This window comes from Myotis daubentonii, chromosome 11 (assembly GCF_963259705.1).
Source record: "Myotis daubentonii chromosome 11, mMyoDau2.1, whole genome shotgun sequence".
Classification (NCBI taxonomy): domain Eukaryota; kingdom Metazoa; phylum Chordata; class Mammalia; order Chiroptera; family Vespertilionidae; genus Myotis; species Myotis daubentonii.
The window spans coordinates 19,991,103-20,007,650 of record NC_081850.1 but is presented as its reverse complement, the minus strand read 5'-3'; the positions used below and the strand labels follow the sequence as shown (position 1 = coordinate 20,007,650).

At 37.6% G+C, this 16,548-nt stretch overlaps 1 protein-coding gene across 1 annotated transcript in view; it reads left to right on the top strand.

Annotated features, from left to right (window-relative positions):
• The window catches only part of FOCAD (focadhesin), a 286,965-nt gene that overhangs the window by 132,232 nt on the left and 138,185 nt on the right, over positions 1 to 16,548 (top strand). Inside the window, exons 12-15 of the mRNA XM_059656547.1 lie at positions 6,105 to 6,209; positions 6,613 to 6,714; positions 7,241 to 7,371; positions 9,284 to 9,410. Coding sequence (XP_059512530.1) covers positions 6,105 to 6,209; positions 6,613 to 6,714; positions 7,241 to 7,371; positions 9,284 to 9,410 — 465 coding nt within the window. The remainder of the gene's footprint in view (positions 1 to 6,104; positions 6,210 to 6,612; positions 6,715 to 7,240; positions 7,372 to 9,283; positions 9,411 to 16,548) is intronic.

Genomic DNA, 16,548 nt, shown 5'->3' with positions numbered 1-16,548 from the left:
TGGGTATTAAACCCTTATCAGACATATGGTTCGCGAATATTTTATATCGTTTTGTAAGTTGTCTTTTTTTTTTTTTTTTACTAGTTGATTGTTTCCTTTGCTGCACAGAAGCTTTCCAGTTTGATTTAGACCCACATGCCTGTTTTTGCCTTTGTTGTCTGTGCTTTTGGTGTCATGTCCAAGAAATCATTGCCAAAATCAATGTTATGATGTTTTCCCCCTATGTTTTCTAAAATATGTCTTTACTGATTTCAGAGAGAGAAAGGGAGAGGGAGAGAGCGATAGAAACATCAATGGTGAGAGAATATCATTGATCGGCTGCCTCCTGCATGCCCCCTACTGGGGATCAAGCCTGAAACCATGGCATGTGCCCTGACCTGGAATCGAACCAGCAACCTCCTGGTGCACAGGTAGATGCTCAACCACTGAGTCACGCTGGCCAGGCTCCTGTGTTTTTTTCTAGGAGCTTTATAATTTCAGGTCTTAGCTTTAAGCCTTTAATTCATTTTGAGTTACTTATTTGTGTATGTGTAAGATAGGGGTCCAGTATCCTTCTTTGCATGCAGATATCCAATTTTTCTAGCACCGTTGGTTGCAGAGACTATACTTTCTCAATTGTAATAAATTAATATGCATGGGTTTGTTTCTGTGCTCTCTATTCTGTTCCATCGTCTATTTGTTTGTCTTGTGCCAATATCATGCTGTTTTGATTACTGTAGCTTTGTAATGTCTTTTGAAGAAAGGAAGTGTGAGGCACCTGGCTTTATTCTTTCTCAGAATTGTTTTGGTTATTCAGGGACTTTTATGGTTCCATATGAATAATATGATTTATTTTTACTGTGCAAAAATGCCATTGGGATTTTAATAGGGGTAGCAGTGAAGCTGCAGGTTGCTTTTGGCATTATGGACATTTAAACAATATTAAATTTTCCAATCCATGAACACAAGATGTCTTTCCATTTATTTATGTCCTCTAATTTCTTTAGCAATGTTTTGTAGTTTTCAGTATACAAGTCTTTTATTCCCATAGTTAAATGTATTCCTAAGTATTTTATGTTAATTTTTTAGTGTGATTTTAGATAGTTTTCTTAGGTTTTTTTTCAGATTGTTTGTTGTTTATATATAAAAACACAACCGTTTTTTGGTTCATTTTGTATCCTGCTACTTTCCCGAATTCATTTATTAAAAGTTTTTTGCAGGATTAGAATCCTGCAAACAGAGATAATTTTACTTTATCCTTTCTGATTTGGATGAGTTTTGTTTCTCTTTCTTGCCTAATTGCTCTGGCTAGGACTTTCAGTACTGTGTTCTGTGTTCTACTAATGCTATGTACTATGAATAGAAATGACAAGAGTGGATGGACATCCTTGCTTTTTTCCTGATCTTCAAGGAAAAGCTTTCAGTCTCTTATTGTTCAATATGGAAGTGTTCCTGCCTCTTTAATTTTGGGGGGAGAGTTTGAGAATTGGTGTTAGTTCTTTTTAAAAATGTTTGGTAAAATTCATCTGAAAGCCGTCTGGTTTTGGGCTTTTCTGTGTTGGGAGGTTTTTTATGGCAGATTCAATCTCCTTCTTTGTAATTTGTCTGTTAGGTTTTCTGTCTCTTCACGATTCAGTCTTGGTGAGTTGTATGTTCCAGGAATTTGTTGTGCTATAATTATATATAGTTATCTCTTGTCATCCTTTTTATTTCTGTGGTATTGGTTGTGATGTCTCCTTTCATACTTTGCTGCTGTTGGATGGAATGTTCTTTATATATCTGATCAGTCCATTTGGTCTATAGGGTTGTGCTTGTCCTCTCTTTCCTTGTTGATCTGTCTGGATGTTATGCCCATTATTTAAAGTGGAGCAATGAAATCTCCTACTGATATTTGTGTTCCTACTTTCCCCTTCAGTTCTATACAGTTGGGAATACATATATTGCTCTGATGTTGGGTGTGTATATATTTATATAGTCTATCTTCCTAGCGAATTGACCTTTTTATCGTATATAATATTTTTTGTCTCTTGTGACTCTATGTGTCTATTTTGTGTGACGTTAAGTACGGTTACACTTGCTCTCTTTCAGTTACCATTTGCATGGAATGTTTTTTCATTCTATTACTTTTAGTCTATGTATGTCCTTAAATGTAAAGTGAATCTCATAGATATTACACTCTTCAATAAGAGTCCTTATAGAAGGACTCTTATTTATATCTTGTTTGTTATACTTTTAGTCACTCTTTTTAAAATGTGTTTTTAATTGATTTGAGAGAGAGAGAGAGAAAGAGAGAGATAGAGAGGGAGGAAGGAGGATAGAGAGAGGGAAACATTGATCAGTTGCCTCCCACCCCACCATACTCCCCCACATGCCCTGATCAGGGATCGAACCTGCTACCCAGACACATGCCCCAACCTGGAACTGGCCCACAACCTTTTGGTGCATGGGGGGATGCTCCAACCAATGGAGCCACCTGACCAGGGCATCACTGTCTTTTGATTGAGGAGTTTATCCCATTAAAATTTAAACTACAGATAGGAAAGGACCTCCTATTGCCATTTTGTTAATTATTTTCTGTCTCATAGCTTTTTCCTCTCATTTCCTCTGCTGTCTTATGTCTCATTGATTTTTTTTTGTAGTGACATGCTTTGTATCCTTATTCATTACCCTTTATGCGTCTTGTAGAGGTATTTTCTTAGTGGTTACCCTGGGGCTTACAGGAGACATCCTATAGTTATAACAGTCTATTTTGAACTGATAACAACAGCTCCAATTCCATACAAAAGTTCTACTTTTTTATTCCCACACTTTATGTTCTTGATGTCACAGACTACATCTTTTTATATTGTGTATCCATTACCATATTTTTACAGTTATAGTTATTTATATTTTTGTCTTTGCACTTCTATACCAGAACTAAAAGTGATTTATGCTCCAGTATTACAGTATTCTGTACTTTTCTATATATTTACTGTTATCAGTGAGCTTTATATTTTCATATGCTTTTGTATTGCTTTCTAGTGTTCTTTCCTTTCAATTTGAAGGACTCCTGTTAGCATTTCTTATAAGGCAGGTCTAATGGATAAACTCTATCAGCTTTTGTGTATCTGGAAAAATTTTGCTTAATATAGTATTTTTAGCTTTTTTTTTTTCTTCCAGCACTTTGAATATATCACCCTTCACCCCTTTGACTTTCACTATTTTTTTTGCTGAGAAATCTGCTTATAGCATTATGCAGCTCCTTAATAATCCCATCATTTTAAACATATTAATGTTTACCAAGGACTTGGATTCTGAAGGAGAGAAAAGAAAGCATTGAGTTTCATGAAACCCCAAAGGTCTTAACTTGGGCTATTATAGGGCCCTTACTCCGGAGTGTAGAGAGCCAGGAGCAGAGGAACCAAGAGCTCATATGACCTCTCAAGGAAGTCGATAAATACACATGTATGTTACTGCACTGGGAAAACAACAGTCGTGCTTCATGTAAAAAATTGTCCACACCTATATATCTACATCTGTCTTTTCCTGATGAAATAACACCTGTTTGGGATTCCATTGACCTGAGGATTTAATTTGGGTTATAATAGCATCAAGAACTGTATTAGGCCTAAGAGAACTTGCTGTAAAACAGAACATTACTGAACTTGCCAGAGAAAATAAACACCCTTACCTACTTCTTTAGTTCTAAGGCTCATAACGGAACTGTACTCTTTAGCATAAACACAGTTCTTTATTTCTTTCCTGACAATATAATTAAAGCAGTTTTTTAAGAGCCACACAACTAAATAAATTATTTTATAAAATGCCACTAAATGTGCTGCTTGCCCTTCCCAGAACTCAGAATCTGTCAGTGCCTGGGTAGAACTCTTCCCAGAAGGGGTAATTCATTGAGAGACACACGGACAATCCAAGATAACCTTTTGTTTTTAATTAAAATGGGGAATGAGAAGCCAATTCAAAAATTTGTCTCCCTTCATTTGCTCAAGGTGAGGATGATGGAACTTCTGTTCTAACAGAGCACCAGCAATTGTTAAAAGTCATAAATCTGGCTGTGCTGTGAGTCTATAGCCATTACATGCATATCTTTAAATGCTGCCCTGGTATAACATGATCAGGCTCATTAATGAATGAACTGTTACATTTTTGGTGGTAGGGTTAAGATGTTATTTCCCCCCTTGAAATTGAATTAAAGTATATACCTTCTAAGCTAAGAAGAAATAGGCTTTCTAAGATTACAGCAGGTAGAGAACATTCAACAAATTCTAGCCAACAAAACTAAAATGCACTATATGGAAACTAAAATTTTTGTGCATGCTCAAGTAGTTTCTTGCTCATAGTAGGTATTCATTCAATAATTTTTAATTAAATTTTTAAAAGAATATATTACGATATAATTCACATTCCATATAATTCGAAGTGTACAATTCAATGACTGTTAGTGTATTTACAGAATTCTGCAAACATGATTACATGTAATTTGAGAACATTTTTATCATCCTTCCCAGCAAAGAAACCTTGTACCCATTAGTAATCACTCCCCATTTTTCCTACACCGCCCAATCCTAAGCAATTACCTTCTCTCTGTATATTTGCCTATTCTGGACATTTTTTATCAATGGAATCATACAATATGTGGTCTTTTGTCACTGGCTTCACTTTATAGTGTTTTCAGGTTTCATCCATATTGACTCCTATTCCTTTTTATGGGCAAATAACTTTACATTGTATGGCTAGACTACATTTTATTTATCCATTCATCAGTTGAACACTTTGGTTGTTTTTACTGTTTGGCTATTATGAATTATGCTGCTATGAACATTATGTTCATGTATTATGTGGATGCATGTTTTTATTTCTTTTTGGTATATGTTTAGAAGTAGAATTACTAGATAATACGGTAATTCTCTTTAACCAGTTGAGACTGTTTTCCAAAGTATTTGTACCAATTTGCACTCCCATTAGCAGTGTCTGAGGGTCTCCACATACTTACCAACACTTGCTATTGTCTGTTTGCTTTTTATTATAGGCATCCTATTGGGTGTGAAATACTAAATCATTCTGGTCTTGATTTTTATTTATGTCATGGCTAATGATGGCTGAGTATCTTTTCCTGTTTTTACTGGCCATTTATCTTCTTTGGAGAAATATCTATTTAGATTCTTTGTTCTTTTAAAATTGGGTCATTTGTCCTTTTATTATTGAGTTACAAGAATTCTTTATATATTCTGGATACAAGTCCCTTACTAGATATATGATTTGCAAATATTTTCTCCTATTTTGTGGGTTGTCTTTTCATCTTATAATATCTTTTGACATCTGAGTATTTTTAATTTAATGACATCTGAGTATTTTTTTCATTGATCTGTATTTCTATTCTTATGCCAGTACCACCTTGTTTTGATTACCTTGGCTTTAGAGTAAAATTTGAAATTGGGAATTTTGAATTCTCAAGTTTTGTTCTTATTTTTCAAGATTATTTTGGCTACTGGATTCCCTTGCTGTTCCATATGAATTCTAGGATTACTTCCTTAATTCTGCCAAAGAAGCCAGTTGGGATTTTGGTAGGAATTACATTGAGCCTGTAGATCTACTTGGGAAATATTGCTATCTTAAATTAACACCATTAAGTCTTTTGATCCACAAATGAATTGCTCTTTTTGTTTTATTGTGTTATGCATAGGTATTGAAATGGGGACCTTGCTTATTAACACCCCCTCCTTACAGTAGAATTGATTTTAATTATTTCATATTGGAATAACATAATTGAATATTTCAATATGTGGAATTAGTTTATTATTTCTATATCCTAAGTATAGCTGCTCATTAGAACTATAAATTTCTTTGGGGCAGTATATATCTTATTAGTTTTGTGTTGCTTAGAGTAATTTCATAGTTGCTTAAGAAAAAACATTTTTCTGATTGGTATCTGGCAGCTAATTATATGACAGAGAGTATTAGTGGCGCTATAAAATTACCATCAACAACAAATTGCTAACTGACTGTTTCTCAGTCTTCTAATTCATATATATTTATAATACTCCTTTGAATAAAAATGAATAGTGATTGCTTTCCAGGTTGATTTCCTTCATAAGGCATAATTAATATATTCTTTAAATTCACTTCAGGTACCAAATTTGATTCCAGTTTTGATGTTCAAATTGGGAAGACCACTGGAGCCTGCATTATACATTGATATCTTATATACTTTACCTACACTTGGTGTTCACAAGGTTTGTATATTATCCAATTTACTTGAAGGAAAAAAGAGAGTCATGAATAATACATTGAATTTTGGTTGGTATCATATGAAATTTTGAGCCTTTAATTTTGCTGTGATCATTGCTTCCCTTGTTGGGCCAAATGTATTTATTAAGATATCTGAAGCGTAATTCTTTTAAATCAATTAGTAGCCAAGTTTTTCCATTGGTTATTATCTGAAATAAGGTCTTTATGTTCCTAAGATTGCTACCTAACATCCCAAAGGTACCCCCAACCTTTGAGAAGACGTTAATACTGTAATAAACTTCCATTTAGGTCTTTATTTTATGATGAGGGGGGTTTTAATTCTTTTGGTAACCTGGGGATTATGTACATTTACATCTATGAAACCTAAAATTTTAAAATATTTCCTAGGTGTGCATAGGACAAATTCTACGAGTAATTCAACTTCTTGGAACCACTCCACAACTGCGAGCTGTCACTTTGCGCTTGTTGACATCTTTGTGGGAAAAGCAGGTGAGCTCAGATACACCCTTGTGTAAGTATTAAACATGTTTTTTTCAGTGACGAAAACTGATTTTGTCATTATGTATGGCGGTGCTTTGACATAGTAGTATTAGTGTGCGACATCAGTGACCGCGTGGGAGAAATCTGATGCAGCGTGATGCTTGTGATCAGTAATGCAGTCAGTTGTGATTGACTCAGAGAAATTGAGACTGGGAAATAATTTATTTCTTTGATTCTGAAATTTATTTTTCCATGTGTGTGGGAAAGTAATAAAAATATGATAATAAGTGATTAGAGCCTTTGTAATTAGGGTGAGGTGTAACCACTTTTTTCTTGTTTTATGAGATGAACAGTGCATGGGACTGTAAGAAATCCCCAGCAATCAAAACAGCATTCTTCCCTGCTGATTAGGAGAAAGACATTATAATTTGCAATGCAAATGGGAGATTTGGAGAGAAAAATGCTGCATAACAGGAAATAATGATTATTCAACTCAAATTGGGAAATTGCCTTTTTTGTGAACTTGTCTTTTTAGGATCGTGTCTATCCTGAACTGCAGCGGTTCATGGCCATGTCCGAGGCACCCTCTCTGTCCGCGGGCAAGGAAGTCCAGTGGGAGAAACTGATCGCTAAAGCAGCATCCATCAGAGACATATGTAAGCAAAGGTAAGATGTGCTTACCCCTTGAGAATGTATATCATGATTTATTATTTTGCATTTATTATTTTATTGCAAGCAAGAATCTAGGAAAGGTGGGTAGAATATATTTGAGTAAGAATAAATGATTTTTCAATTTAAGTTTTCTGATTGTAAAATTTAGTAAGATTGAAAAATAACTTTGACAAGCAAGCATGTTTTATATCTAATCTAGCTTTGTAGGATATTCATATCCTTTTCTGGATAGCAATTGAGTATTGTACTAAAGCATATGAGTTTATGTATTTTATTTTTCCTTATATAAATCCCTGTGACCTAAGCAGTGGACTGTAGTCCAATTGTCCTTATATTCTCCCAGTGTTGTGTTGACTTTTGTAGTCTTAACAGAGAAGGCCTTGTTTGTAACCCATTGCATGGAGTTGATTATTAGGAATTACGGCAAGGAAGGAAATGATCTTGAATTCCCATGTATGCTCTAGGGTTTAGGAGGATATGGAGATATTAGAGAGATGACCTGCTGTTCTAGAGTATGGATTGATAAATAGGTCAGAGGGGACGCGACTGCATTAGCACCAAGCAAAGCTCCAGCGTTTTTCCCTGAGTAGAGTAAGGTAAAAATATTTAGGGAGGAAATAGATTTGAGACATTGAATGAGTTGTAATCCTGCGATTCCATATGTGTCGCCTCTGCACCGTAGAATTCCGGGGGGGTGGGGTGGGGGCAGGGGTATATCTCATTTTTGTCCGTAATGACACTGTGAATGGTACTTCTAAAGTTGTGCAATGAATGGGTTGGCCCACATGCTGCTCACTGGCCCAGGTGACCGTATTGAGTGTTTCAAGAAAACTCTCGGATCAGACTGTATCGAAGCCTCAGCATTTCTGCGTCTCTTCTAAGCCTCAGCCTTTTGCAAATACAAAGATGACCTCAGTCTAAAAGTTACGCACATGCAACACAAGACCTGAGAGTCTGGATGCTGTGGGAGTATTGGCATGGGAAAATTTTAGAGATGAGAGATTATTATCTGACAGTTCAATTTTGCATTCATAAAGCTGCCGCTCGGGAGACAGTCTTTTGAGAACTTATCCAGTGCTCCTTTCAGTTACCCCTCAAGATCCGTCAGCTTTTCCAGTTTTGGAAAATGATTTCTGTTTGTCAGGACAGTAAAACAATAGAATTCCAGTCAGGCAATTTCACCAATTGACATTTTGTCAATTAGAGAACAGTATTATATCACTGAAGTAATGCAGAGGCTGTAATAAGTAATAAGTAATGCAGAGGATGACCTGAGTTAAAAGCCATCTATGGATAGCACAACGTATGTGGGATCGAGAGGAGAGGGAGGGGAGGAGGAAGAGTGAGTGAATTCAGCACAGTGCTTGGGTAGATGCTCTGTCAGTTATATATATAATTATATATATAATTCATATTATTATTATTATCATCATCATTGTCACATTGTGTAGTAGATATAGCCCCTTCGGTTAGTATCACTACGATCATAAATGACCTTCTGACCTCCAGTACTGCTTTTGTAGTCAGTGTCTGATACCAGAGCAACTTCTGGGCAGGCTTAGCTCTCTTCTTATGGACAATCTCACTAAGGTAAGTCAGTTCTTTTCACCATTGATAGGCTGGGAATTTTGTCAGTCCAGACATTTATGATTTAGGGAGAATATATTTAAGAAGTGTCTTCCTTTTGGGGTAATATTTCTATGTCAAAACTGTGCCTTAAGTTAGAGCAAAAATGACAATGATGACCATCTTTGAAGAAAAATACATGGTGTTGTTATTTGAGGGTCAATATTTAGGAGGCAGAGGGTAAAGACAAGCTTTAATGCTTTTTGTTCAGACAAAAGACCAGGAGACGGTAATAGAGCTCTCTGGCTGTCATCTCTTTCTGAACTGTCGTTTCCTGCAGGCCCTATCAGCACGGCGCAGACATGCTGGCCGCCATTTCCCAGGTGCTGAACGAGTGCACCAAGCCTGATCAGGCCACCCCAGCGGCCTTGGTGTTACAAGGTCTCCATGCACTCTGCCAAGCCGAGGTAGGCCCTTTGAACTGGCTTGTATAATTGTGAAGAAAAGAATTTACAAGGTATATTAGTTACGAGGATGTAAGATCAGATTCAAGTAACTGAAAGTTTGGATATTCATTCCCAGGGATTTTGGGTTGAGAGAGTGAAGCAAGACCTTCTACTTTACCCATTCTTTGTAGAGGGGAGACTCGAAACATCTGGTTATGTAGACATTCTCTAGAGAATTATTTATTCTCTTATTTATTTCTGTTAATATAGAAAGGAAAGTTATGCTTACAGGAGAATTCTTGAAAACATTTGCTTCTTAGTGTCGTGATTAGAGAGCCTTACAAGCAGATGAGGTGAAAAGGTTGGGATGGACTAGCAGTGGTTCTCAACCTTCCTAATGCCGCGACCCTTTAATACAGTTCCTCATGTTGTGGTGACCCCCAACCATATGAATCGTAATGTAAATATCTGATATGCAGGATGTATTTTCATTGTTCGCGACCCACAGGTTGAGAACCGCTGGACTAGTGGCAGTTTCATAACCAGCAACCATTATTGCTGGCTTGCAGACTGGCTAAGGAGCCTTGCTTTCCTAGTGATCCGTTTGGATGCATCAATGTTAGAACTGAGGCTCGAACTCATTTTCTGAACTTCAGACAGCTCACAAATGACAGCCCAGCAGAGAGTATCTGCTGCTGGGAGAAATGCAATAATGACAGAAGTGATCCTTCACTAACCACACTTTGGTTCTTGCCAGAGTGAACATACCAACACAAAATTGTGCCTTTTTAGAGAAAGAGACTAAGTAGAATTATTTTAGCTTGTGGTAAGTATGCTTGATATGATGGTAATGAATGTAATATAATAATACAAGCAGTGGCTGGATTGAATGTTCATATGCTCATGTCCCTGTGCTGAGCACTTTTCATTTATGTTCTTCAACAACTCTGCAATGCAGGGATTATAACACCATTTTATAGGTGAGGAAAACAGGCCTCAGAGGCAGGTTAGATATTTCCTCAGGACCGGATCTGAGAATGAACTAATGTTCTTTTGGGTACACACTTATTTCAGCAGGCAGTAAACTCCACCGCTGCATGGGGACTGTGTGCGCGGAGGGCAGTGTTTTCAGTGCCAGTAGTTGGCAGAGATTTTAGGGTTTCACGGCGGAGGACTATTACAGCATAACCAAGGACTTTGTATTTTACCGCTCTCATCAGTCATCTAGAATTGGGAAGTATCACCTTAATCATTATATTGTTTTCATAAAACCTTGTCTTTAAATGAGGTTTTAACAATCTTTGAGAGGAGAATTTTATACACTCATCTCCAAAAGGTGCCCACCATAATTTTGGAATATTTCTCTTTATTATTTTTTCCGAACAGAAATCAACTTATTTCTAAAATTAACTTTTCCTCCTAAAAAATAGTCATTTTGTCTTATTGTGCCTATAGTCCTGCTGGGTTCCCCCGGCCTCCTCTGCTGTTTCTGTGGGGCTCTTGTCTGTTGGTGCTTATTAATGCGTAAGATGTCCTCAGAGTGCGGTGCTGTTTTTCTCATTCCTTTTCTCTGATATTCATTGTAGCTCCTACCAGAGATAGGAAAAACATTCCCTGATGTGGTAGAAAGCATCTTTTACAGGCTGAGACGATCCCATGACTGTAGCATTTATTAGCTGTTTCCTTTGGCTAATTTACGTAACCCCCTGAGCCTCTGTTTCTTCAAATCGAGATAAAATGTGATTACACACAAAAAACACTTAGCGTAATATCTGTCCATAGAGGTGCTTTTTAAGTGTTGAACTTGCTCCAGAAATATTGGTACACAATTAGATATAATCAATGCCATTAGGAAGGTTTTAGATGGTTTTTGTTTTTGTTTTTGAATCTTTTCCCTAAAACTCACGCAATGATAGTGACTTAATTCTTTCTCCAAACGGTATCCTATCCCTTCACTGCTGGGGCTCTTGGCACTTATTTCTATACTTAAAGGAAACCACTTTGGATTGTTGAATTTTTAGCCCCAAATCCATTCCCCCAACCCAAACTACTACCCATAATGGTAATTTTGAGACCACGATTATACTGTCTAAATCCATCTAGGCTGCTACAGCAAAAATAACATGAACTGGAAGGCTTAGCTACAACACACATGTATTTCTCACAGCTCTGGGGGCTGGGAAAGCCAGATCAAGGCACTGGCATATTCAGTGTCTGGTGGGGGATGCTTCCCGGTTCATAGAAGGCCACCGTTCTCATGATGGCTGTCTTTTCACTGTAGTCTCACCCAGCAGAAGGCACAAGTCAGCTCTCCGGAGTCCCTTCACAAAGACACTAATCCCAGCCATGAAAACTCTCTCCTCATGACCTCATCACCTCCCAAAGATCTGTCTCATAATACCATCATCATGGGGATTAGGATTTCCACATATGAATTTGGGGGTGACACAGGCATTTAGCCTATAGCAACTAGAGTACTTCTCACATTTCATCTGTCTTCCAGAGGAATTGAAGTATCATGTCTAGGTATATCTTAAATAAAGGCTCTTTCTTATTTTGATACATCAAGAATCCTTTTCTTTGCTCGATTAAAGGCATTTCTTTTTCTCTTAATGTTATGAAATCAACATTCAATATAATATTTTTATCAAAGGCTTTCCCATCCTTGCCTGAAGTAGAGAGCTTTTGGGGGAAACTTCAACTGAAATGTTGCAAATGAAATAAGAATTCAATATGTTATCTTCCTAACGAATAGATGCTATCCACTTTAAATCTTTTTTTTTTCATAATAAGATGAGCATTAATAGATCTTAAAGCAATACCAGCAATCAGTTAACTTCATTTTATTATAAGGAATACTTACTTCCTTGTCTCTTATTTATCATTTCTCTTTCTTGTCTAGAGGATGAACCCACTATTTTATTGATATTTACTAAAGGTGACAAGTGTTATTAATCATGTTTTCCTTATAGATATTACAAAAGTCCTGAGTTGTGAAACTTGTTGAAACTGCATCACTGTTAATTTTGATTTAATAAATATTCTTTTTTATGTTTGGTAATGAATAACTTTATGTTCATCTAAATAAGTAGAAATAATGTATCCTCCCTCAATGGCTTAGATCAAGCATGTTAAACTCGTGGCCCGCGGGCCGCAAGCATTGTTTATTTGGCCCATGTTAGCCTTTGAGTTTGACATGGTTGGCCTAGATCAGCCGTGGGCAAACTACGGCCCGCAGGCCGGATCCGGCCCGTTTGAAATGAATAAAACTATTGAAAAAAAAGACTGTATTCTTTTATGTAATGATGTTTACTTTGAATTTATATTAGTTCACACAAACACTACATCCATGCTTTTGTTCTGGCCCTCCGGTCCAGTTTAAGAACCCATTGTGGCCCTCGAGTCAAAAAGTTTGCCCACCCCTGGCCTAGATGGTAATCATGTATCTTTCTGTTTTAAGCCTTTCTACGCTTTTTTTTGTATGTGTTCATCAGTTGGGAAACTGCTGCTGTTATGTCCTGTGATGTGTGTTAAAGTTGTAAAAGATACTCAATTCGGTGGCCCTTGTCAGGTCACATTTACTAATTTTGGGCTAATCTTTTAGGTTTGTGTTTTTTTGCCAGCATGCTGTCCACAGAAGCCAGCATGCATTCTGCGAGGCTGTTTATTCTGTCTTCTAATTGATTTCATGTGTGAAACATTAATGGTTGCCAAGAGTTTCAAGAATGAAAATACTCAGCATAGTTATAAGTCTATTTCCCTGCAGCATTTGGCAGTGATTTGTCCGTCCATTGCTCTCTAGATCCCTAACTATCAACACTAATAAAAGAGAAAAATGGTAATTGGTGTATGGCGATACCCTTTTCATTGGCTAATCAGGGCTATATGCAAATTAACTGCCAACTAAGATTGGCAGTTAACTGCCAACAAGATGGCGGCTAATTTGCATACGTAGGCACAATGCAGGGAGGTGAAAGGGAAAGCAGGAAGAAGCCCCCTGCCACTGACAGTGATCGGAAACCCAGGGGGAAGCTAAGAGCTGGGGGGCAGGGCAAAGGCGGCCCTGGGGCTGCCTTTGCCCTGCCCCCCAGCCATGATCAGAGAATCAGGTGCCTTTTCCGCCCTGGCCAGTGATAGCAGGAAGTAGGGGTGGAACCAGCGATGGGAGCTGGGCACGGTCGAAGCTGGCAGTCCCGGGAGCTAGGGGTCCCTTGCCTGGGCCTAAAGCGAAGCCCACGATCGTGGGGCTGCTGCAGCTGCGGGTCCCTGCTGCCCGGGCCGGATGCCTCAGCCAGAGGCGTCAGGCCTGGGCAAGGGGCCGATCCTGCGATTGGAGGGTGATGGGGGTCAATGCCTGAGGGCTCCCAGTATGTGAGAGGGGGCAGGCTGGGCTGAGGGACACTCCCCCACCCCCACACACCCAGTGCATGAATTTCGTGCACCGGGCCCCTAGTCAAATATAATTAAGAATATGGAAAGATAACCTAAGACAATGAAACTTTAAAAATCAATAAGGATAAGAGAATGAATTGAACAATCCTGTCTTTAAGAAAATACCTCAATTGGAAAACCATACAAAATTGGATTTTACTGAGCTTTCCCATCCTTGCCTTTGTATAAGAAGTAGAGCTCTTGCCCAGCTGGCGTGGCTCAGTGGTTGAGCGTCGACCTATGAACCAGGAGGTCACGGTTGGGGCCCCAAGTTGTGGGCCCAATCCCCAGAGTAGGGCATGCAGGAGGCAGTCACTCAATATTCTCATCATTAATGTTTCTACTTTCTCTCCCTCTTCCTTCCTCTCTGAAATAAATAAAAATATATGTTTGGTTTTTTTAAAAAAAGTAGAGCTCTTTTTCTAAAAATGGACAATGGACTCTTCAGTTTTGAAAGTCACAATCATGAAATTCCTTTGCCCTTGGTAGGGTCAGATTAAGCCTGCAATTACTGCTGCTTAATCATTTATCATGGTCTCCAGAGACTGAAAGGATGGATTCCACCGCAAGGCCAATTCTGACAAAATTGTATTTATAATATGGTTTTCTTTGGTGCTACTTTGCTGGACAAAAAAATGGAGAGAGAAAGGTCTAAGAATCTTGGTAGACAGTAAAGACAAGAATGCAGTTTGGCATTTTGGAATTGGAAAAGAGAAACTTTTCAATTATCTTTTCTTTAATACTATTGATATATTGATTCAGGACTTCACAAAAATTTTTTAGGCTGAATTACTTAAAATATTGCTAATATTTTTGGATTCCTTGTATGAATTTGGACATTTTGTATTATGGGGATTCATTTTACGCTAAAAACAAAACAAAACAGAGGTTCTGGAAATTTGTCTCTTTCCTAAGGTCATATGGGTAAAAAATGAAAAGTAGACACAAGACTTCTCCAAATCTAATGCTCTTATGTTATTCCGAGCGATATTCCTTTGAAAATTATAGGTATTAAAAAGTTTTATTTTCAAGCTGAGGGCTTGTCATTTTCAAAGATAATTTATATTATTGAATTCTTTTTTAAAATTTAAATTCTTTATTGTTTAAAGTATTACATATGTCTCCCTTCTCCCCCATTGACCTCTCCCTGGATGTTCCCAACCCCCAGCACATACCCTCCCTCCCCACCCCCCCACCCCCCGCCCACTGTCTGTGTCCATGGGTTATGCTTACTACTATATGCATGCATACAAGTCCTTTGGTTGATCTTTTACCTCCACCTCACCACCGCCTTCCCTATGAAGTTGGATGGTCTATGCAATGCTTCTATGTCTCTGGGTCTGCTTTTGTTCATCAGACTGTTGTTCATTATAATCCACAAGTGAGTAAGATCATGTGCTATTTATCTTTCTCCGACTGGCTTATTTTGCTTAGCATAATGCTCTCCAGGTCCATCCATGCTGTAGCAAATGGTAAGAGTTCCTTCTTTTTTTTTTTTTATAGCAGCATAGTATTCCATTGTGTAGATGTACCACAGTTTTCTAATCCACTCATCTGCTGATGGACACATAGGCTGTTTCCAAATCTTAGCTATTGTAAATTGTGCCGCTATAAACATAGGGGTGCATATATCCTTTTTCATTGGTGTTTCTGATTTCTTGGGATATAGTCCTAGAAGTAGAATTACTGGGTCAAATGGGATTTCCATTTATAATTTTTTGAAGAAACGCCATTCTGTCTTCCACAGTGGCTGCATTCCAAGTCTGCATTCCCATCAGCAGTGCACGAGGGATCCTTTTCTCCACATCCTCACCAGCACTTGTCATTTGTTGATTTGTTGATGATAGCCATTCTGACAGGTGTGAGATGGTACCTCATTGTCGTTTTGATTTGCATCTCTTGGATGATTAGTGACTTTGAGCATGTTTTCATATGTCTCTTGGCTTTCTGAATGTCCTCTTTCGAAAAGTGTTTATTTAGGCCCTTTGCCCATTTTTTGATTGGATTGTTTATCTTCCTTTTGTTAAGTTGTATGAGTTCCTATAAATTTTGGAGATTAAACCTTTATCAGGTATAACATTGGCAAATATATTCTCCCATGCTGTAGGCTTTCTTGTTGTTTTCTTGGTTTCTTTTGCTGTGCAGAAGCTTTTTATTTTGATGTAGTCCCATTTGTTTATTTTCTCCTTAGTTTCCATTGTCCTAGGAGCTGTATTGGTAAAGATATTGCTATGACATATGTCTGATATTTTGCTGACTATGGATTCTTCTAAGATTTTTATGGTTTCTCATCTCATGTTAAGTCCTTTACCCATTTTGAGATTATTTTTGTGTATGGTGTAAGCTGGTGGTCTAGTTTTATTTTATTTTTTGCATGTATCTGTCCAATTTTCCCAAAACCATTTATTAAAGAGACTGCCTTGACTCCATTGTATGTTCTTGCCTCCTTTGTCAAATATTAATTGAACATAACGGCTTGGATGGATTTCTGGGTTCTCTGTTCTGTTCCATTGGTCTATATGTTTGTTCTTGTGCCAGTACCAGGCAGTTTTGAGAACAGTGGCTTTGTAATATAGCTTGATATCTGGTATTGTGATCCTCCAACTTTGTTCTATGAATTCTCTTTTCTTTATTTTTGTCATTCAGCTTTCTTATATCCTCACATTGGCCCCATTTGCCTTGGTTTTGTTTGTTTGTTTTTTTACTTAATATAAAGTTATGGCTCTGA